Source organism: Oncorhynchus masou, unplaced genomic scaffold (genome assembly GCF_036934945.1).
Source record: "Oncorhynchus masou masou isolate Uvic2021 unplaced genomic scaffold, UVic_Omas_1.1 unplaced_scaffold_1507, whole genome shotgun sequence".
NCBI classification, from domain to species: domain Eukaryota; kingdom Metazoa; phylum Chordata; class Actinopteri; order Salmoniformes; family Salmonidae; genus Oncorhynchus; species Oncorhynchus masou.
Window position 1 is genome coordinate 102447 of NW_027005086.1, and position 22500 is coordinate 124946.

The 22500-nt window shown below is 49.1% G+C and overlaps 1 protein-coding gene and 1 pseudogene across 1 annotated transcript in view; both read right to left on the reverse strand.

Moving 5' to 3' along the window:
• Positions 1 to 1476: 1476 nt before the first annotated feature.
• On the reverse strand, positions 1477 to 7545 carry LOC135531078 (semaphorin-4E-like; annotated as a pseudogene).
• A 3831-nt stretch (positions 7546 to 11376) lies between these two features.
• The window catches only part of LOC135531079 (cytoplasmic dynein 2 heavy chain 1-like), a 28398-nt gene continuing 17274 nt past the window's right edge, over positions 11377 to 22500 (reverse strand). The window contains exons 3-6 of the mRNA XM_064959200.1: positions 21545 to 21654; positions 21205 to 21286; positions 14808 to 14924; positions 11377 to 11826 (exon numbers count right to left, since the gene is read on the reverse strand). Of these exons, the coding sequence (XP_064815272.1) occupies positions 11668 to 11826; positions 14808 to 14924; positions 21205 to 21286; positions 21545 to 21654 (468 nt within the window). The 3' untranslated portion in view covers positions 11377 to 11667. The remainder of the gene's footprint in view (positions 11827 to 14807; positions 14925 to 21204; positions 21287 to 21544; positions 21655 to 22500) is intronic.

Consider the following 22500-nt stretch of genomic DNA (forward strand, 5'->3'; position numbering starts at 1 on the left):
TAGATTGGTGGAGACTGACTCTGACTAATAGATTGGTAGAGACTGACTCTGACTAATAGATTGGTGGAGACTGACTCTGACTAATAGATTGGTGGAGACTGACTCTGACTAATAGATTGGTGGAGACTGACTCTGACTAATAGATTGGTGGAGACTGACTCTGACTAATAGATTGGTAGAGACTGACTCTGACTAATAGATTGGTGGAGACTGACTCTGACTAATAGATTGGTAGAGACTGACTCTGACTAATAGATTGGTGGAGACTGACTCTGACTAATAGATTGGTAGAGGCTGACTCTGACTAATAGATTGGTAGAGACTGACTCTGACTAATAGATTGGTAGAGACTGACTCTGACTAATAGATTGGTGGAGACTGACTCTGACTAATAGATTGGTAGAGACTGACTCTGACTAATAGATTGGTAGAGACTGACTCTGACTAATAGATTGGTAGAGACTGACAGACTAGATTGGTGGAGATTGACTCTGACTAATAGATTGGTGGAGACTGACAGACTAATAGATTGGTGGAGACTGACAGACTCGATTGGTGGAGACTGACTCTGACTAATAGATTGGTGGAGACTGACTCTGACTAATAGATTGGTGGAGACTGACAGACTCGATTGGTGGAGACTGACAGACTAGATTGGTGGAGACTGACAGACTACTAGATTGGTGGAGACTGACTCTGACTAATAGATTGGTAGAGACTGACAGACTAGATTGGTGGAGATTGACTCTGACTAATAGATTGGTGGAGACTGACTCTGACTAATAGATTGGTGGAGACTGACAGACTCGATTGGTGGAGACTGACAGACTAGATTGGTGGAGACTGACAGACTACTAGATTGGTGGAGACTGACAGACTACTAGATTGGTGGAGACTGACTCAGACTAATAGATTGGTGGAGACTGACAGACTAGATTGGTGGAGACTGACTCTAAATACAGGTATCTGTGATTTGATATAAGATCTAATCATTTAATAATATAGAAAAACACTAGAAAGATACATAATATTTGCAATATATAATATTTATACAAACATAAAAACACAAAATACATTCAACACAAGGATCTTAAGTGGAAAACAATGAGTAAAGAATGTTGCTGGTGATTCTAGGGGTGCTGTCAGTACGACAGAATGGGGTTCAACATTTAATTCAAATGGAAACGCTACTGTACTGAACAACCCGCTGAAAAACGGTGTGATTATTGAGGCCCAGAGGGAGATTGTATGGTGTGTGCTACGCATGTTTAGTGCGTAGCACAAATAGTCACACCCTTATTGAACAGGCCACAGTTCGTCACACCCACCAAAATGGGAGCAAACGTACCTCAAAGGCTGTCTAAGAATGGTGAGCACCGTTTTGGGGAAACGTGTCGTTCAGTACAAACCGTCACGCAACATAGCAAACGTTGAATCGAATTGAACGCACCCCTAGTCTCAGTTATTAGTCCCAGCTCAGATGTCACCCATGTGGATAACTGTGTCAGATGAGCTGTTAACTGGTGACATGTGATCCTGGAGCCCCTCCTCCATCCTGAAGACTCTGTGGTTCAACTGGTCTCTGCTGATGTTCCAGAGCATCAGAGACCCCAGGATCATGGACAGAAGAGCAACAGATACCCTCTCTGTCTGATTATCCTCCATGTCCTCAATGGTGATGATGGTGTGATTGTTGTTCACTTCAGACCCAGGGACACAACCAGGGTCTGTTCTCCAGTTGTTGTTGTTGTTCTGGCCGGGTTCTGCCGGGTGAATTCTGGCCCTGAGTCTGACGTGTCCCCTGACAGTCCAGAGGACCACAACCCCCAGCAGCACAGACAGCAGAGCCACAGATATCTGCAGGACCAGTACAGTCTTTGTGGGCTGCAGGATGTAGGCAGCCTCTATCCTGGTGTAGAGTCGACCTTTGACCTCCTCCAGACTCTGGCAGGTGTACCGACCAGCGTCTGAAGCTAGGGCACTCACTATCAACAAGTCCTGGCTCAACATCTGGTACCTGTCTCTCAGCTGGAGGGGCTGCTTAGCAAAGTGCCAGCTCACCTGTGCCAGGTTGGATGCTGGTTGGCACGGCAGGTGGATGGAGCTCCCAACAGTAAATGCTAATGTAAGTGGCTTCACAGGGACTGAAAATAACACAATGGGTGGGGGGGGGGGTCACTGAATGTCCTTAACTTGGCATGTAGCCTACTTCATGTTGATACATCACAGTATTTCACTAGTTGAGAAATAAACCTACCTGATCGGGGGCACATCGAGGCATCTGCATGTTTAAGGCTTTGGTACATGTTCCTGAAGGTTAAAGAGCTACTGTTATTCGAATGGCATCTGAAATCATATTTGTTCCAATAGTACATGCAGACAGTGGTTATTCTAGAGTGAGAGTGTTGTAGAGTTGAGCACGATCCTACCTGGAGCCAGTGGGTAAGTTGAGGACAGATGAGCAGGCTGCTAAGGTGGTGTCCCAGGCACAGTAGGGATCTCTGGCCAGGACACAGTCCAGACAGGACCCATACCGACCACAGTCCCTAACTGGAATCTGGACCACTCCAGAACCTGCGCCTGCATAGAGCTGTCCCTGGAGAAAAACACACACTGACTACTAAACCACCAGTGTTAGCTTCTCATTGGATGACCTGGTGCTATTCATCTTGAACAAGCAGGTAGCCTAGTGGTTAGAGCGTTGGCCTAGTAACCGAAATGTTGCAAGATGGAATCCCCGAGCTGACAAGGTAAAAATCTGTCGTTCTGCCCCTGAACAAGGCAGTTAACCCGCTGTTCCCCGGTAGGCCGTCATTGTAAATAACTGGCTTGTCTAGTTAAATAAAGAAATATACTCATAACGTTTTGCACTAAATGTGTTACCGTGCCAGAGGAGAGACGCAGCACTTTGATTGGCTCCAGAGTCTGGAACACCTGGGTCTCTTGGATAATGACGGTGTCACCAGCAGCGTACTGCACAGCCTTCTGCACCGTGCCCTCCTCTGTCAGGGAGCAGAACACGGCAGTTACTCTCTAGAGCCAACACTGACATTGATTGATTTTCTTTGTCAGATAAAAATTCTCAGATATACACACAGTACATGAATACATATATAGAGAGTAATAATTGCTGCCACGAGCATAGAACAGTGTGAATTTGGATGATAAAGGCTGTGAATAATCAGTACCTGTTCCAATAAACATAACATGGTGGATTTCTCCATCCACGGCCATGACTCTGTCCACAACAATCACCGACAACTTGGCTCCCCTCTGCAGCACCAGTGGACCCCCGGTCAGCGGAGGCACTGCTCCCTCCAAGAGTGGCTGGTCACGGACGAACTGCAGGGTCTTGTCAGGGAGGTCCAGCGAGTGCACAATCCCGAGGTCCCGCACAGCATTGGTCATACACTTTAACAACAACACAACCAGAGAGTTGTTGAGACCTTTCACATATAATAATAATTATGACAGAAACACTCTTAAAGAAGAAGTTACAGGTCTGTAAGAGCCAGAAATCTTGCTTGTTTGTAGGTGACCAAATACTTATTTTCCACCATAATTTGCAAATAAATTCATTAAAAATCCTACAATGTGATTTTCTGGATTTTTTTCTCTAATTTTGTCTGTCATAGTTGAAGTGTACCTATGATGAAAATTACAGGCCTCTCATCTTTTTAAGTGGGAGAACTTGCACAATTGGTGGCTGACTAAATACTTTTTTGCCCCACTGTATACTGTAGGTCTATAATTATGACAGAAGCACTCTTGAAACTAAACATGTGTTCCTAATAGCCCCCTATTCCCTATATAGTGCATACCTTTTTACCAGGTCTCATAGGGTTCTGTTCAAAAGTAGTACACTTTGTACAGTAGGGAATAGGAAACCATTTGGGACTCAACATGAGCGTTTTTGCCACATTTGATTAAGTGTTTTGAACAATAATTGTGCACTGTAGAGGAACATAGGTACAACACTGTCACATGACACTTAATGTCTGGAAGTTATTCAGTCACCTATATAAGTCATGTTATTACTCACCGTTCCAGGTCGTGGGACAGGCTCCTCTCCGGTGTGGGTAACCCACCTTGTTTCTGACTCCATTGTCACCGGAGTCATATACCGACCCTCAGAGAAGACTTTCCCAATGTCAGCCACGCTGAACGCACACACAGTGGAGAGATCCGATGTGGTTCTGTAATCATCAAAACACCATTCATTATTCCAACATCACTTCAGAATCTCTCTCACAGAAGGTTCATATTTGAGTAGTATCCCGACAACTGATCATTACTTCACAGATTTGACAGTATGTAATTTCTGCTGGACTGTTACTAATAAAGAAATGGTAGAACTCACGTCTGCGGGCTGAAAACAGCGTAAAACAAGCTCTTCCTCCAATCCTGGTCTTTCAGGAGGAAGATATCCTGAATGATGGCTGGCAGGCTGGGTTCCAGGGGCGCGGGGCAGTCAACACGGGCCTTCAGGTAGGACGTCCACTTCCTCTGTAAGGTCCTCTGACCACCCAAATCCCCCTGCACACCAACCACAGAGAGGGGGACATGCTCGGTGTCAGTGTCGACCATAGTATTCGGAATTAGAACACTAGAACAGACATAAACGTTCTTTAAATTTAAGATCATTTTACAAGTGTACCTTGCAGACCCGTGCCACACGAGATACCCTGATCTGGTCTGGCAGGTCAAACTCCATGGCCTCCTCACTAAAGAACATATAGACTTTATCGTCGTCCCCATCGAGGTTGTTAATGCTCTCGGGGATGACGTCCAACTGTACGAAGGAGGGCTCTGAAAAAAAGACAGTTCGGTTTTCTCACAGAGACTGAAAACACAGACTTGGGGATCCATTATTTAAAGCATATTGAATAAAGTAAGACATTTAAAATGTCCGTATCTCTCTGTGAAATGTCCACATTCAGATGTCTGTGTAGCTCCGCATCAGGAAATGCATCAATACATTGTCAGAGTATCCTGTGGTTGACAGGGAGTACCACATTGAAAACAGAGGGCTTGGAGCTTACTGTTAAGCCAGGACTGTCTGTGTTCGGTCCTGATAGCCGGGAAGGAATGACGCTGCAACACCTGCTCAGTACCCAGGAAGTTGACCGCTGTGGCTGAATATAGTTCTGTCCCTGATTGATGGTTAACAAAGACAATCATCAGAACTGAAATGATAAAGACTGTAAAGAAGTGAATGAATTTGATCAGTAATGTATTTTGCATCACTAACACAACTTTCAGTGTGGGTCCACTTTTTCAACACTTTATTTACAGTTGTTTTATTTAAAATAGTGGGGCACAATTCTACTACTCCGTCCTTGTGGGGAGGTACTGCAGATATCAGAAAGCAGCTGTTACTCACCAACCATGACCGAGGTTGACCTCTGGAAGGGGTCAAAGGAAACTTTCCTCGCCCTCTTCCTTCTTCCCTTCCAGGGTCAACGTTCCGTTTGCGTAGGTCTGTTGGAGAACACAATGCACGTTTGGTTGCGATGTGGAGTTGTACATTAAGGCTGTGATCTGTAATCACTTTGAAAGGTAGTTGGGACTCTCACAGACAGACAGAGGTTTGGTGTGCTACATATGTCTGCAGTTAGTTCAGTGTAAACAACCAGAATAAGACAACGGTCCACTGTTACATGATATGTAGTGTGAAACAACAGTTGTCCTGTCCAGGTTATACTCACCATATAGTCACATGTGGGGTTGTATGCGTTGGTCCCACACACCAACATCCTGCCATCGTGGAGAGTCTGCAGTGTCTTGATGTAGTTCTGGCATTCCATCTGGAATAGGATCATGTGGTTTGTTTCTATCAGTATACTGCTTCAGAGAGTTGTCTGAGAGGAGAGATGATCCATCATGCAATCAATCCACTTACTGAATCTTTTCCCTTGCTCTTGCAGGACATGTTCTGCTCCTCTGAGACCTGCCAGTAGACCTGCAGCAACAGACAGATTCCCATTAACATACAGCAGACTGAGACCTGCAGCAACAGACAGATTCCCATTAACGTACAGCAGACTGAGACCTGCAGCAACAGACAGATTCCCATTAATGTACAGCAGACTCTGAGACCTGCAGCAACAGACAGATTCCCATTAACATACAGCAGACTCTGAGACCTGCAGCAACAGACAGATTCCCATTAACGTACAGCAGGCTCTGAGACCTGCAGCAACAGACAGATTCCCATTAATGTACAGCAGACTCTGAGACCTGCAGCAACAGACAGATTTCCATTAACGTACAGCAGACTCTGAGACCTGCAGCAACAGACAGATTCCCATTAACATACAGCAGACTCTGAGACCTGCAGCAACAGACAGATTCCCATTAACGTACAGCAGGCTCTGAGACCTGCAGCAACAGACAGATTCCCATTAACGTACAGCAGGCTCTGAGACCTGCAGCAACAGACAGATTCCCATTAACGTACAGCAGACTCTGAGACCTGCAGCAACAGACAGATTCCCATTAACGTACAGCAGACTCTGAGACCTGCAGCAACAGACAGATTCCCATTAACATACAGCAGACACTGAGACCTGCAGCAACAGACAGATTCCCATTAACATACAGCAGACTCTGAGACGTGCAGCAACAGACAGATTCCCATTAACGTACAGCAGACTCTGAGACCTGCAGCAACAGACAGATTCCCATTAACGTACAGCAGGAATACTCTAGAGACCAGACAATACTGTATGGATGTATTGACATACAAGACCTTGATTAGACTGAGTTCCTTACCCCAGCCTTTTTCGAGGAGATGTCCTCAAGGTCTAGAGCGTAAACGGCGTCTCTAGCACCAATGAAAAGGACACCCAGGTCCTCTCTCAATGTCATCGTTGAATAGTTTGAAATGCCATTCTCTCTGAAAATCTTAGCATCTAAACAGAAAAACAACATGATAACACTTTACTTAGAGTGGTTGTATGTAGGATTTATAAAACATTTGTGTTCACGACATTGAGGCATAATGCTCTATGTTTAAATACTTTAAAATATTGTTTAAATACTTTTTATGGGCCTAAATGCTTTTACATAGTCTTTAGGAATGCTGTTACAAATACTATTATGTAGAATACACTCTTAGAGAAGAGGTGATATCTAGAACCTGAAAGGGTTCTTTGGCTGTCTCCCCATGGGAGAACCCTTTGAAGAAGCCTTTAGTGTTCCAGATAGAACCCGTTCCACAGCGGGTTGTACAAGGATCCTTCATAGGGTTCTCCCATGGGGACAGCCAAAGAACCCTTTTGGGTGGCTTTGGATCATATTAGATGATGCTTTATATTGAGAAAAAACATTAGACTAAGCTGCCATATAAGCCTAACTTTAGTTGAGTGGAAAAGATGCATTTCTCTGCATGCAAGGATGTAAACAGGCATTGGAGAGAGATAATGGCTTACTGTCACATTGTACGGTCTTCCTAGGGATGCTGGCGAACCCTTCACCCAGGGGTATGGAACAAAGGACCAGGAACAGGACCAAGAAATCCCTCAGGGAAGTGAGAGGAGCCATGATGGTCCTCTTGTCAGCAGCTGTCAATGCTCAATGCAACACACAAGTCTCTTAATGTTGGTGTTGGCCTGCTGTTTATAAAGGATTGACCGTGTGATGTCATAATGCTGGTAATGAGATGTTGATTATGACATCAAACTGTACACTACAGTGGATTTAGAAATGGATCCACAGTCTGGACACATTGTTTTCCTTTTTGGCTGCTATTATAATTGTCTCAACTAGATCACCCCCCCACACACACACACACACACACAAAACTGTGTAATGATCTGGACAGATTGACCAAAGCTTTTGGATTCTATTTAAACTATACAAGTTTTGATCCTGAAACATGTCCCATAGGGTTTAATGGTGGAATGTTGAATTACTCCAGCATTCTAAACTGTGCATTGTTTGGTCAGCTGCAATAGAATTTTCAGGAGTAGAGTTGGGCTACACATTCTAAGACTGATGACACAATGTACAATCTACATGCCCAGCCAATGCCAGTGGCATCCATAGAAATATAATCTGGATTGTATTTCTATGTTGTCACCCTCCTCAAATCACTATAACTGTACTAGTGATCTGGTTGTCCCTCAATTACCCAGCTTTTTCCACCTCATACATGGAAGCTCACCTCTAAATCAGCCATGATTTCTGACACCCTTATAACATTGTGCTCTATTGAAATTAAATGTAGTTTATGTCTGTGTGTCTGTGGTGTGTATGAGTGTGCGTGTGTTTGTGCATACAAACTACTATGAGTGTACATGAGTGTGTATGTGTGAGTTAAAGCACTGTTGTGCACTGTGTAAGGGTGATACATGGTTTGTCTAAGGGTGGGAGACAGGGCTACGGCCGTAAATCCACCCAGCCGTTGCCGTGGTGATTTGCTTTTTCTGGGAAACCATAAACATCCCGATGGAGCGACACGCTGCCCTCTGAACGTGGCAAATTAAGTGGCCAGTGTGTGTTTGTGTGTGTGTTGGAGTGCTCAAGGGCATCTACTTGAGAGCAAGGCATCTGATTGGCTGATGTGAGCAGACAGGTCTAAGAGATCGTTCCTCTCTGTCACTCCATTGGCTGTGTGGGCCAGTGGGAGGGGTTTAAGCTAACGGGCGATAAACCCGTCTAATCCAGAACATTGTTCAACATGAACACAGATGAACTATCAGTGGGGGCCAATGGCCACAGTGAACTTCCCCCAACCTCCGAATAAGACTTCAAATACGTATCTGTAGAATCAATATAAACCCAACCACATACATGTACTCTGTATGTATTATAGATACCTTGTTATTGATCAAGTATGTCACGTGATGCTGTTGTGGTATAGTTATAGGGGATCTTCCCTCTTGGGGAGGGGTGTCGGTGACACTGGGGAGACAAATGACAGGTAATGGAACTGTACTGTGATAAAGTGAGCATTATTGAGTATCGTGGGAGGCCTCTTCTACCCTGAATTGTGTGAGAAATGGTTGTTCTTTGCCCATTTAGGTGGTTGGTCCAGATTTTCTACACTTAATAAATGATTTGGGATCAGGTTTTCCTACCGTGGTGCAGACCTTCACTAAAGGAAGCTTACTGACACACCTAACCCTAGACCAGAGATGTCTATACCTACCGGGGCTGTAGATACAGGATACATTTTCCTTTTACTTTACTAGGCAATTCAGTTAAGAACAAATTCTTATTTTCAATAACGGCCTAGGAACAGTGGGTTGTTCAGGGGCAGAACAACAGAACAACAGATCTTTTCCTTGTCAGGTCGGGGATTCGATCCAGCAACCTTTTGGTTACTAGTCCAATGCTTGTTCTCTGGTTGTGTTGTTGTTGTTAAAGTGTATGACCAATGCTGTGCGGGACCTCGGGATTGTGCACTCGCTGGACCTCCCTGACAAGACCCTGCAGTTCGTCCGTGACCAGCCACTCTTGGAGGGAGCAGAAAGAACACTGACTTTACAGATAAGCTCAATCAGAAACCCACGGTTTGTGTTTCTAACGTCTGCAACAAGAAGAAACGTAACAACAGTTCACTGTGTGGCCCAACTCAGAGATGAACAGATAAGAAGTCTGGGAAACGAAAGATAATTCAGTCGGATGTTTTCAAATGAAAATATACCATTACCACTGTTTATGTCTGACGAGTAGGATAGGACTCACTCATAACGCTGGACATTTAGATACATAGCAAGACCTTGTATGAATGAAAAGCAATCAAACAAACACAACCATGTTTGTTGTGGTTAATATCTGATTTCTATGGTTAATTTCTAAACAGAGCAGATTTGGAGACTGAGATATGAAGGGAGAACAGAAGAATAGCAGAGCAGCCATGGAGGCAGTTCACGGTATTTGGGGATCTTGAAAACAAAACAGGACATGCCAACAGAATGTAATCCACCTACTGCATCACTCGCCTGCCATAGACACCAGACAAATAGGCCCTCCTCCTCTGATGGTGAAAACTCTTTCCCCCATCTTTGTTCTGTCACATTCTCCATCTCCCCTTACCCCCTCCCCCTCTCTCTCATTTACTCTCACATTAACCTTGTCCTCCCCATCCATCTCTTGTTAACCATTACTCCCCTTTATCCCTCTTTCCAACCCATCTGTCCCCTCTCCTCCTCCTCCTCCCTCCCTCCTCTCTGGTCCAGGTGTCTGTTCTGTTAAAATCCAATCCCCTTTCCTTTTAAACCCATTCTTCCATTTCACTCCCCTTCTGCAATACTGCAGCACACAAACTCACTCCTCCTTCTGTGTGTGCTCTCTCCACACATACGAATAAACGCACACACACACACTCTCTCTCTTTCACCCCTCCTCCCATGTGCTCTCCACACATTCACCCCTCCTCCCATGTGCTCTCCACACACTCACCCCTCCTCCCATGTGCTCTCCACACACTCACCCCACCACCCATGTGCTCTCCACACTCACCCCTCCTCCCATGTGCTCTCCACACACTCACCCCTCCTCCCATGTGCTCTCCATACACTCACCCCACCTCCCATGTGGTCTCCACACACTCACCCCTCCTCCCATGTGCTGCTCTCCACAAACTCACCCCTCCTCCCATGTGCTCTCCACACACTCACCCCTCCTCCCACGCTCTCTCCACACACACACATGCACACCTCCCTCCCCATATACACACCTACACACCATCTCTCCCCTCCTCCCCCTATCTTTTTCCATCAGAGCCTCTCCAGGGTCATTACTGAGCTGAAAGAGACACAAACACCAGCAGAGCCTGAGGTTGAACTAAAACTGACCCTCCAATCACACTGGGGTTTAACTAAAACTGACCCTCCAATCACACTGGGGTTGAACTAAAACTGACCCTCCAATCACACTGGGGTTTAACTAAAACTGACCCTCCAATCACACTGGGGTTTAACTAAAACTGACCCTCCAATCACACTGGGGTTTAACTAAAACTGACCCCCCAATCACACTGGGGTTTAACTAAAACTGACCCCCCAATCACACTGGGGTTTAACTAAAACTGACCCTCCAATCACACTGGGGTTTAACTAAAACTGACCCTCCAATCACACTGGGGTTTAACTAAAACTGACCCTCCAATCACACTGGGGTTTAACTAAAACTGACCCTCCAATCACACTGGGGTTTAACTAAAACTGACCCTCCAATCACACTGATAAATACCACTAGAATAGTACACTGGCCAGGTCAGTCTGATATCTGTGTGTGTGTGTCATGGCTCAGAGTTGAAGTGTGTGTATAGTATCAATAGGTCAGACCCAGGGACAGATATCACCTGATCCAGAGCCTGTCTTTACAACACATACAAACACTCATTATGGAAAGAAACCAGATATCTAGAGTAAATAAAGCTTTATTATCACAATAATACATTCAAACAGACTACGATGATACTAAAGAGTAAACATTAAAACATCAACATTCAAAATGCAACGTGACACCAAAATAATCTATGCGTTTCAAAGTCAAGAACCAGCATGTGTCATTACTCATTTTATTGCAGACTATCGTCACTTAAAAAATAACAACAAACACCTGTAGTGAAGCCCGATAACCTTCCTGAGAAACATGTGTACCCTCTGTGCTCCTTCAGTCCAACCCCAACCCCAGCTCCCTGGCCCGGCTGTCTCACTGCTGTTTGAGGAAGAGGGCAGCTCCATTCTGAATCCACTGGTCAGGGTTTCCTCCACAAGGCAGCGTGACGTGAGTCACCACGCTGACCCGCTCAGAGCTGGTGTACACAGGCAGGGAGATGACCTCCTCAGGACTGTAGCTGCCACTGGAACACTGCAATACAACACACAATGTTAGATCAACATCAGATCAAGTCCATGGGTCGCGTACACAGATTTGCAGATGTTTTCGCAGGTGCAGTGAAATGCTTGTGTTTCTAGTTCCAACAGTGCAGTTATAATATCTAGTAAATAAATATATACAAAACACACAGGTCCGTTGGTGTGTGTATGTGTAGTTAAGGATGCATATTTCTGTACATTTTGTTGCTGACTAACAAACCCCCATTTTATTTTACCTTTATTTAACTAGGCGAGTCAGTTAAGAACAAATTCTTATTTTCAATGACAACCTAGGAACAGTGGGTTAACTGCTTGTTCAGGGGCAGAACGACAGATTTGTACCTTATCAGCTCGGGGATTTGAACTTGCAACCTTTCAGTTACTAGTCCAACACTCTAACCACTAGGCTACCCTGCCGCCCCATTACACTACCAAACCCCCATTAACCAGTTAACAACCTCTACATTTTGTTGCTGACTAACAAACCCCCATTAACCAGTTAACAACCTGTACATTTTGTTTCAAAGAGTAAAATGAGGTTCCCAAAAGAACATGAAGAAGACGTGACAATAGCGAGCCTGTCCTCGCAATCAACATGAAACTACTGCAATGAAGCACAGAACTGAATAGATCCATTTCAAACATTTGCCAAAATGCAATTTGCTGGAAAACTCTGTTGTAAAAAACCCACCTGATGTGTTTCATGTGACAGAGAGAAGAGAGGGAATATGTAAATACGCAACAACTAAAATGGGTTGTTCATATGACTAGAACTGGGGCCTTTGGCTTCTGGACAACAAAATAAAGTTGATAAAGAAAACGAGTAGTGCATGAGAGAAATACTGGTAAACTTTTTTGTTGTTGGGTTGTTAGTTTAGCTGTTAGCTGCTTCACGCTGTTCCGCTCCCCCACTGCTCCCTGCAGCCAGGGTCTGGGAGTTGCCTAGCAATGAGTCTCTCCTCTGGCTTGCAGCTCATTGTACTATAGACAGCGAGCCATTAGTTGACATACGAAATCTACTTTCTAACTCTAGAAACTCACTGTACGTGACAATTTTCGCCAAAATAATCATTCCGGTCGACCAAGACACTGTTCCCGTTTTATTGACTGACTAGATTTGTTCAATCCCGACACCAAATGAATCCCACAAAATGATAGATATTAACCTGGAGACTGATAAACATGAATGGTCAAATGTATTTCTGGAGGCTAACCGCCTAACGGTTAACATCCCCAGTTGAGGTAAATGGTGGGCGAGGCCTCGGTAGAAGCAGTTTGAAGCCGGTCAGATGGGCCTCAGATCCCTGAGATAACTACTGTAGCAGGGTTGAATCCACATTAGACTGGCGTATCAGCCATTAGACATGATACAGGAGCAACAGAGGGAGAAGAAAGAGGGGATTATGCTGTATATCAAGGAGGGTCTGGTTAATAAAGAGACTGGTCAGATACCAGGCATCACCTTTCCTGTCTGAGCCGCTTTCCTCAGACAACTGAGGGAGAGGCCAGGAGGGAGGGAAGAAAGATGGCAGGCCTGTTCAAAGGACAAAATATATTGTTCCTTCTCTCACACAGTAAGACCTTCAGGGAAATAAACAACCCTGAACAAAAATATGAAACGCAACGTGTAAAGTTTTGGTCCCATTGTTTTATGAGCTGAAATAAAAGATTCCAGAAATGTTCCATTATGAACAAAAAGCTTATTTCTCTCAAATGTTGACCACAAATTTGGTTACATCCTTGTTATTGCGCATTTCTCCTTCGCCAAGACAATCCACCTGACAGGTGTGGCATATCAAGAAACTGATTAAACAGCATGATCTTTACAGAGCTGCACCTTGTGCTGGGGACAATAAAAGGCCAATGTAAAATGTGCAATTTTGTCACAACACAATGCCACAGATGTCTAAAATTTTGAGGGAGCGTGCAATTGGCATGCTGACTGCAGGAATGTCCACCAGAGCTGTTGCCAGAGAATTGAATGGTCATGTCTCTACCATAAGCCACCTCCAATGTTGTTTTAGAGAATTTGGCAGTACGTCTAAGACCAGCTGATGAAACTGTGGGTTTGTACAACCAAAGAATCAATAACTGTCAGAAACCGTCTAAGGGAAGCTCATCTGCGTTCTCATTGTCCTCACCAGGGTCATGACCTGACTGCATCAATGGGCAAATGGTCACTTTGATGGCCACTGGCACGTTGAAGAAGTGTGCTCTTTTCTATTGATGCCAATTTTAATGAAAAGGGATACCGTGATGAGATCCTGAGTCCCATTGTCGTGCCATTCATCCACCGCCATCACCTCATGTCTCAGCATGATAATGCACGGCCCCATGTCGCAAGGATCTGTACATAATTCCTGGACACTGAAAATGCCCCAGTTCTTCCATGGCCTGCATACTCACCAGACACGTCACCCACTGAGCATGTTTGGGATGCTCTGGATCTACGTGTACGACAGCGTGTTCCAGTTCCCACCAATATCCAGTAACACACAGCCATTGAAGAGGAGTGGGACAACATTCCACAGGCCACAATCAACAGCCTGATCAACTCTATGTGAAGGAAATGTGTCGCGCTGTTTGAGGTAAATGGTGGTCACACCAGATACTGACTGGGCTTTTGATTCACGCACTACTTTTTTTTGTAAGGTATTTGTGACCAACAGAAGCATATCTGTATTTCCAGTCATGTGAAATTCATCTAATGAATTTATTTAAATTGACTGATTTCCTTTTATGAACTGTAACTCAGTAAAATCGTTGAAATTGCTGCATGCTGTGTTCAGTGTAAATCAGAGGAGACGTGAACAATAAGAACTCTGTTTCCATGACAACAGCTAATCACAGAGCTGAACTCTGACCCTGACCACAGAAAGAACAGAGAGCGCTTCAATGATTCGTGTCCGTGAGTGTGTGTGTGTGTGGTGAGTGGTGGTGAGTGAGTGAGTGAGTGAGTGAGTGAGTTTGTACCTGTGCTATCCAGGCCATGTAGCAGTCAGGTACAGCTGACACACTGGGGGAGTCATGTCGGTTCTCAGACAGACGAGCCCCATCAAAACTACAGCCCTCCAACTGCAGACCACCCACCTACAGACATACAGAGAGATGGGGAGAGGAGGGGTGAGAGAGGAGAGAAAAGAGAGAGAAAAGAGACGGGGAGAGGAGGGGGTGAGAGAGGAGAAAAAGACAGATGGAGAGAGAGATGGGGAGAGGAGGGGGTGAGAGAGGAGAGAAAGAGAGAGAGAAAGAGACGGGGAGAGGAGGGGGGTGAGAGGAGAGAAAGAGAGAGAGAAAGAGATGGGGAGAGGAGGGGGTGAGAGAGGAGAGAAAGAGAGAGAAAGAGATGGGGAGAGGAGGGGTGAGAGAGGAGAGAAAGAGAGAGAAAGAGATGGGGAGAGGAGGGGTGAGAGAGGAGAGAAAAGACAGATGGAGAGAGAGGGGGGTGAGAGAGGAGAGAAAGAAAGACAGGGAGAGGAGGGGTGAGAGAGGAGAGAAAGAGAGACGGGGAGAGGAGGGGGTGAGAGGAGAGAAAAGAGAGAGAAGGAGATGTGGAGAGGAGGGGGTGAGAGAGGAGAGAAAAGAGAGAGAAGGAGACGGGGATAGGAGGGGGTGAGAGGAGAGAAAAAGAGAGAGAGAGAAGGAGACGGGGAGAGGAGGGGGTGAGAGGAGAGAAAAAGAGAGAGAGAAAGAGACGGGGAGAGGAGGGGGGTGAGAGAGGAGAGAAAAAGAGAGAGAAGAGACGGGGAGAGGAGGGGGTGAGAGAGAAGAGAGAAAGGAGACGGGGGAGAGGAGGGGTGAGAGAGAGAAGAGAGAGGGGAGGCGGGGAGGGACGGGGTGAGAGAGGAGAGAAGAGAGGAGACAGGGAGAGGAGGGGGTGAGAGGAGAGAGAAAGAGAGAGAGAAAGAGACGGGGAGAGGAGGGGGTGAGAGAGGAGAGAAAGAGAGAGAGAAGGAGACAGGGAGAGGAGGGGGGGTGAGAGAGGAGGGAAAGAGAGAGAGAGGAGACGGGGAGAGGAGGGGTGAGAGAGGAGAGAGAAAGAGACGGGGAGAGGGAGGGGGTGAGAGAGGAGAGAAAAAGAAGAGAAAGAGATGGGGAGAGGGGGGGGTGAGAGAGGAGAGAAAAAAGAGAGAGAAAGAGACGGGGGAGAGGAGGGGGTGAGAGAGGAGAGAAAAAGAGAGAGAAGGAGACGGGGAGAAGAGGGGGTGAGAGAAAGAGAGAGAGAAGGAGACGGGGAGAGGAGGGGTGAGAGAAAGAGAGAGAAGGAGACGGGGGAGAGGAGGGGGTGAGAGGAGAGAGAAAGAGAGAGAAAGAGACGGGGGAGAGGAGGGGGTGAGAGGAGAGAAAGAGAGAGAGAAGGAGACAGGGAGAGGAGGGGTGAGAGAGGAGGGAAAGAGAGAGCGAAGGAGACGGGGAGAGGAGGGGTGAGAGAGGAGAGAAAAAGACAGATGGAGAGAGATGGGGAGACAGAAAGAGGTACATCATTAGAAGCTGAGCTGCGAATCACAGTTAACTCTAAACACAACCATTTAAGTGACATACAGCATGAAAGGGAGATGAGGGAACAAACCATGTAATGGATGGAGCAAGAAGGAAGGCCCTCTCTCCTGTGTAAGTAATGCCATGTGTGTGCGGTATGATGTCATATTAGTGACTCAGGACTTACACAGGCGTGTGTGTGTGTCTGTGTGTGCGTCTGTGTCTGTGTGTGTGTGTGTGTGTGTGGCTGTGTGTGCGTGACGAGCAGGGGGGGGGGGGGGCACCTGGCGTCAGGTCAGCCAAACACATCTCATAAATCACTGTTATGTGTGTGTGTGTGTGAGATCATTGTGAAAGATGAATAGTCTTTTTTCTCAGCTGAGAATGGAGTTTCCCGTCTCCTCCCTGCAGCTGTAGCGCTCTCTGCCCACGTCTCTCTCCCTGTCTCCTTCCCTCCCTCCCTCTCTCCCTGTCTCCTTCCCTCCCTGTAGCGCTCTCTGCCCACGTCTCTCTCCCTGTCTCCTTCCCTCCCTCCCTGTCTCCTTCCCTCCCTGTAGCGCTCTCTGCCCACGTCTCTCTCCCTGTCTCCTTCACTCACTGTAGCCCTCTCTCCCTGTCTCCTTCCCTCCCTCCCTCTCTCCCTGTCTCCTTCCCTCCCTGCAGCTGTAGTGCTCTCTGCCCAAGTCTCTCTCCCTGTCTCCTTCCCTCCCTCCCTCTCTCCCTGTCTCCTTCCCTCCCTGCAGCTGTAGTGCTCTCTGCCCACGTCTCTCTCCCTGTCTCCTTCCCTCCCTGCAGCTGTAGCGCTCTCTGCCCACGTCTCTCACCCTGTCTCCTTCCCTCCCTGCAGCTGTAGCGCTCTCTGCCCACGTCTCTCACCCTGTCTCCTTCCCTCCCTGTAGCGCTCTCTGCCCACGTCTCTCTCCCTGTCTCCTTCCCTCCCTGTAGCGCTCTCTGCCCACGTCTCTCTCCCTGTCTCCTTCCCTCCCTGTAGCGCTCTCTGCCCACGTCTCTCTCCCTGTCTCCTTCCCTCCCTCCCTCTCTCCCTGTCTCCTTCCCTCCCTCCCTCTCTCCCTGTCTCCTTCCCTCCCTCCCTCTCTCCCTGTCTCCTTCCCTCCCTCCCTCTCTCCCTGTCTCCTTCCCTCCCTCCCTCTCTCCCTGTCTCCTTCCCTCCCTCCCTCTCTCCCTGTCTCCTTCCCTCCCTGCAGCTGTAGCGCTCTCTGCCCACGTCTCTCTCCCTGTCTCCTTCCCTCCCTGCAGCTGTAGCGCTCTCTGCCCACGTCTCTCTCCCTGTCTCCTTCCCTCCCTGCAGCTGTAGCGCTCTCTACCCACGTCTCTCACCCTGTCTCCATCCCTCCCTGTAGTGCTCTCTGCCCACGTCTCTCTCCCTGTCCCCTTCCCTCCCTGTAGCGCTCTCTGCCCACGTCTCTCTCACTGTCTCCTTCCCTCCCTCTCTCCCTGTCTCCTTCCCCTCCCTGTAGCGCTCTCTGCCCACGTCTCTCTCCCTGTCTCCTTCCCTCCCTGCAGCTGTAGCGCTCTCTGCCCACGTCTCTCTCCCTGTCTCCTTCCCTCCCTGCAGCTGTAGCGCTCTCTGCCCACGTCTCTCTCCCTGTCTCCTTCCCTCCCTGCAGCTGTAGCGCTCTCTGCCCACGTCTCTCTCCCTGTCTCCTTCCCTCCCTCCCTCTCTCCCTGTCTCCTTCCCTCCCTGTAGCGCTCTCTGCCCACGTCTCTCTCCCTGTCTCCTTCCCTCCCTGCAGCTGTGCGCTCTCTGCCCACGTCTCTCTCCCTGTCTCCTTCCCTCCCTGTAGCGCTCTCTGCCCACGTCTCTCTCACTGTCTCCTTCCCTCCCTGTCTCCTTCCCTCCCTGTAGCGCTCTCTGCCCACGTCTCTCTCCCTGTCTCCTTCCCTCCCTGCAGCTGTAGCGCTCTCTGCCCACGTCTCTCTCCCTGTCTCCTTCCCTCCCTCCCACTCTCCCTGTCTCCTTCCCTCCCTGTAGCGCTCTCTGCCCACGTCTCTCTCCCTGTCTCCTTCCCTCCCTGTAGCGCTCTCTGCCCACGTCTCTCTCCCTGTCTCCTTCCCTCCCTGTAGCGCTCTCTGCCCACGTCTCTCTCCCTGTCTCCTTCCCTCCCTGCAGCTGTAGTGCTCTCTGCCCATGTCTCTCTCCTTGTCTCCTTCCCTCCCTGCAGCTGTAGTGCTCTCTGCCCACGTCTCTCTCCCTGTCTCCTTCCCTCCCTCCCTCCCAGTCTGTCTGTCTCCCTCCCTCCCAGTCTGTCTGTCTCCCTCCCTCCCAGTCTGTCTGTCTCCCTCCCTCCCAGTCTGTCTGTCTCCCTCCCTCCCAGTCTCCCTCCCTCCCAGTCTGTCTGTCTCCCTCCCTCCCAGTCTGTCTGTCTCCCTCCCTCCCAGTCTGTCTGTCTCCCTCCCTCCCAGTCTCCCTCCCTCCCAGTCTCCCTCCCTCCCAGTCTCCCTCCCTCCCAGTCTCCCTCCCTCCCAGTCTCCCTCCTCCCAGTCTCCCTCCCTCCCAGTCTGTCTGTCGCTGTCTGTGTCTGTCTGTGTCTGTCTGTGTCTGTCTGTCTGTGTCTCCCTCTCTCCCAGTCTGTCTGTCAGTCTCCCTCCCTCCCAGTCTGTCAGTCTCCCTCCCTCCCAGTCTGTCTGTCGCTGTCTGTGTCTGTCTGTGTCTGTCTGTGTCTGTCTGTCTGTGTCTCCCTCTCTCCCAGTCTGTCTGTCAGTCTCCCTCCCTCCCAGTCTGTCTGTCTCCCTCCCTCCCAGTCTCCCTCCCTCCCAGTCTCCCTCCCTCCCAGTCTGTCAGTCTCCATCCCTCCCAGTCTGTCAGTCTCCCTCCCTCCCAGTCTCCCTCCCTCCCAGTCTCCCTCCCTCCCAGTCTGTCAGTCTCCCTCCCTCCCAGTCTGTCTGTCTCCCTCCCTCCCAGTCTGTCAGTCTCCCTCCCTCCCAGTCTGTCTGTCTCCCTCCCTCCCAGTCTGTCTGTCTCCCTCTCTCCCAGTCTGTCTGTCAGTCTCCCTCTCTCCCAGTCTGTCTGTCAGTCTCCCTCCCTCCCAGTCTGTCAGTCTCCCTCCCTCCCAGTCTCCCTCCCTCCCAGTCTCCCTCCCTCCCAGTCTCCCTCCCTCCCAGTCTGTCAGTCTCCCTCCCTCCCAGTCTCCCTCCCTCCCAGTCTCCCTCCCTCCCAGTCTCCCTCCCTCCCAGTCTGTCTGTCTCCCTCCCTCCCAGTCTGTCTGTCTCCCTCCCTCCCAGTCTGTCTGTCTCCCTCCCTCCCAGTCTCCCTCCCTCCCAGTCTCCCTCCCTCCCAGTCTGTCTGTCGCTGTCTGTGTCTGTCTGTGTCTGTCTGTGTCTGTCTGTCTGTGTCTCCCTCTCTCCCAGTCTGTCTGTCAGTCTCCCTCCCTCCCAGTCTGTCAGTCTCCCTCCCTCCCAGTCTGTCTGTCGCTGTCTGTGTCTGTCTGTGTCTGTCTGTGTCTGTCTGTCTGTGTCTCCCTCTCTCCCAGTCTGTCTGTCAGTCTCCCTCCCTCCCAGTCTGTCTGTCTCCCTCCCTCCCAGTCTCCCTCCCTCCCAGTCTCCCTCCCTCCCAGTCTGTCTGTCTCCCCTCTCTCCCAGTCTGTCTGTCTGTCTCCCTCCCTCCCAGTCTGTCAGTCTCCATCCCTCCCAGTCTCCCTCCCTCCCAGTCTCCCTCCCTCCCAGTCTCCCTCCCTCCCAGTCTGTCTGTCTCCCTCCCTCCCAGTCTCCCTCCCTCCCAGTCTGTCAGTCTCCCTCCCTCCCAGTCTCCCTCCCTCCCAGTCTGTCAGTCTCCCTCCCTCCCAGTCTGTCTGTCAGTCTCCCTCCCTCCCCAGTCTGTCAGTCTCCCTCCCTCCCAGTCTGTCTGTCAGTCTCCCTCCCTCCCAGTCTGTCTGTCAGTCTCCCTCTCTCCCAGTCTGTCTGTCAGTCTCCCTCCCTCCCAGTCTGTCAGTCTCCCTCCCTCCCAGTCTCCCTCCCTCCCAGTCTGTCAGTCTCCCTCCCTCCCAGTCTGTCTGTCAGTCTCCCTCCCTCCCAGTCTGTCAGTCTCCCTCCCTCCCAGTCTCCCTCCCTCCCAGTCTCCCTCCCTCCCAGTCTCCCTCCCTCCCAGTCTCCCTCCCTCCCAGTCTGTCTGTCGCTGTCTGTGTCTGTCTGTGTCTGTCTGTGTCTGTCTGTGTCTGTCTGTGTCTGTCTGTCTGTGTCTCCCTCTCTCCCAGTCTGTCTGTCAGTCTCCCTCCCTCCCAGTCTGTCTGTCTCCCTCCCTCCCAGTCTGTCAGTCTCCATCCCTCCCAGTCTGTCAGTCTCCCTCCCTCCCAGTCTGTCTGTCAGTCTCCCTCCCTCCCAGTCTGTCTGTCTCCCTCCCTCCCAGTCTGTCAGTCTCCATCCCTCCCAGTCTGTCAGTCTCCCTCCCTCCCAGTCTGTCAGTCTCCCTCCCTCCCAGTCTGTCTGTCTCCCTCCCTCCCAGTCTGTCAGTCTCCCTCCCTCCCAGTCTGTCAGTCTCCCTCTCCCCAGTCTGTCTGTCAGTCTCCCTCCCTCCCAGTCTGTCTGTCTCCCTCCCTCCCAGTCTGTCAGTCTCCATCCCTCCCAGTCTGTCAGTCTCCCTCCCTCCCAGTCTGTCAGTCTCCCTCCCTCCCAGTCTCCCTCCCTCCCTCCCAGTCTGTCAGTCTCCCTCCCTCCCAGTCTGTCAGTCTCCCTCCCTCCCAGTCTGTCAGTCTCCATCCCTCCCAGTCTGTCTGTCTCCCTCCCTCCCAGTCTGTCTCCTCCCTCCCAGTCTGTCTCCCTCCCTCCCTCCCAGTCTGTCTCCCTCCCTCCCTCCCAGTCTCCCTCCCTCTTTCCATGTTTCTGTCTTTCTCTATTCCCTGAGTGTTTGCAGCATCATTGGGTTGTTGTATTGTACCTTGACTTGGAGTTGAGCCTCTGTTATGGGACTCTTCCATGATGACACAAACTTCAGACTGTCCATGGAACAGCCCATAGACCTGACACAATGGACTAGGTATTAATACACACACACACACACACACACACAAGTCATATTCACGGAAACAGACTGACACACACACACACGTCATATTCACTCACACATCATATTCACAGGAAGAGACTGACACACACACCACACACACACACACACACACACACGGAAACAGACTGACACACACACACACACACACGTCATATTCACACACACATCATATTCACAGGAAGAGACTGACACACACACTGTGGGGTGTTACCTGGCAGTCTCCTGTCGCAGGGCGTTGAGGAAGGTATCAGGGTGGAAGAGTTCAGACAGATCAACAGCATCAGACAGTAGAACCTGTCTTTCAGCACGCTCCACCCAACTCTACACACACAGAAATACAACATGAGTCTCTGTGTGAATGTGTGTATGTGGGTGTGTGTGTTTGTATTTGTGAGTGGGTGTATGTATGTGTGTGTATGTATGCGTGTGTGTGTGTGTGTGTATGTATGCGTGTGTGTGCATGTATGTGTGTATGTATGCGCGTGTGTGTGTGTGTGCATGTATGTTCGCCAGCAGCATACCACCCTGCATACCACTGCTGGCTTGCTTCTGAAGCTAAGCAGGGTTGGTCCTGGTCAGTCCCTGGATGGGAAAGCAGATGCTGCTGGAAGTGGTGTTGGAGGGCCAGTAGGAGGCCCCTTTCCTCTGGTCTAAAAAAATATCCCAATACCCCAGAGCAGTGATTGGGGACACTGCCCTGTGTAGGGTGCCGTCTTTTGGATGGGACGTTAAACGGGAGTCCTGACTCTCTGAGGTCATTAAAGATCCCATGGCACTTATCGTAAGAGTAGGGGTGTTAACCCCGGTATCCTGGCTAAATTCCCAATCTGGCCCTCAAACCATTACAGTCACCTAATAATCCCCAGTTTACAATTGGCTCATTCATCCCCCTCCTCTCTCCTGTAACTATTCCCCAGGTCGTTGCTGCAAATGAGAACGTGTTCTCGGTCAACTTACCTGGTAAAATAACAGATAAATAAATAAAAATATGTATGTGTGTGTGTGTGAATGTGTGTGTGGGTATGACAGTTTGTGTTATAGACACAAGCCCTCTCTGTCCAAACAGAGCCAGAGGACGGTCAGACAGACAGACAAAGGGATGGATGGAGGAAGTCAATAGGGGAGTTAAATGTGCTTCTGTCTCCTTTTATCAGAGACACAGATCAA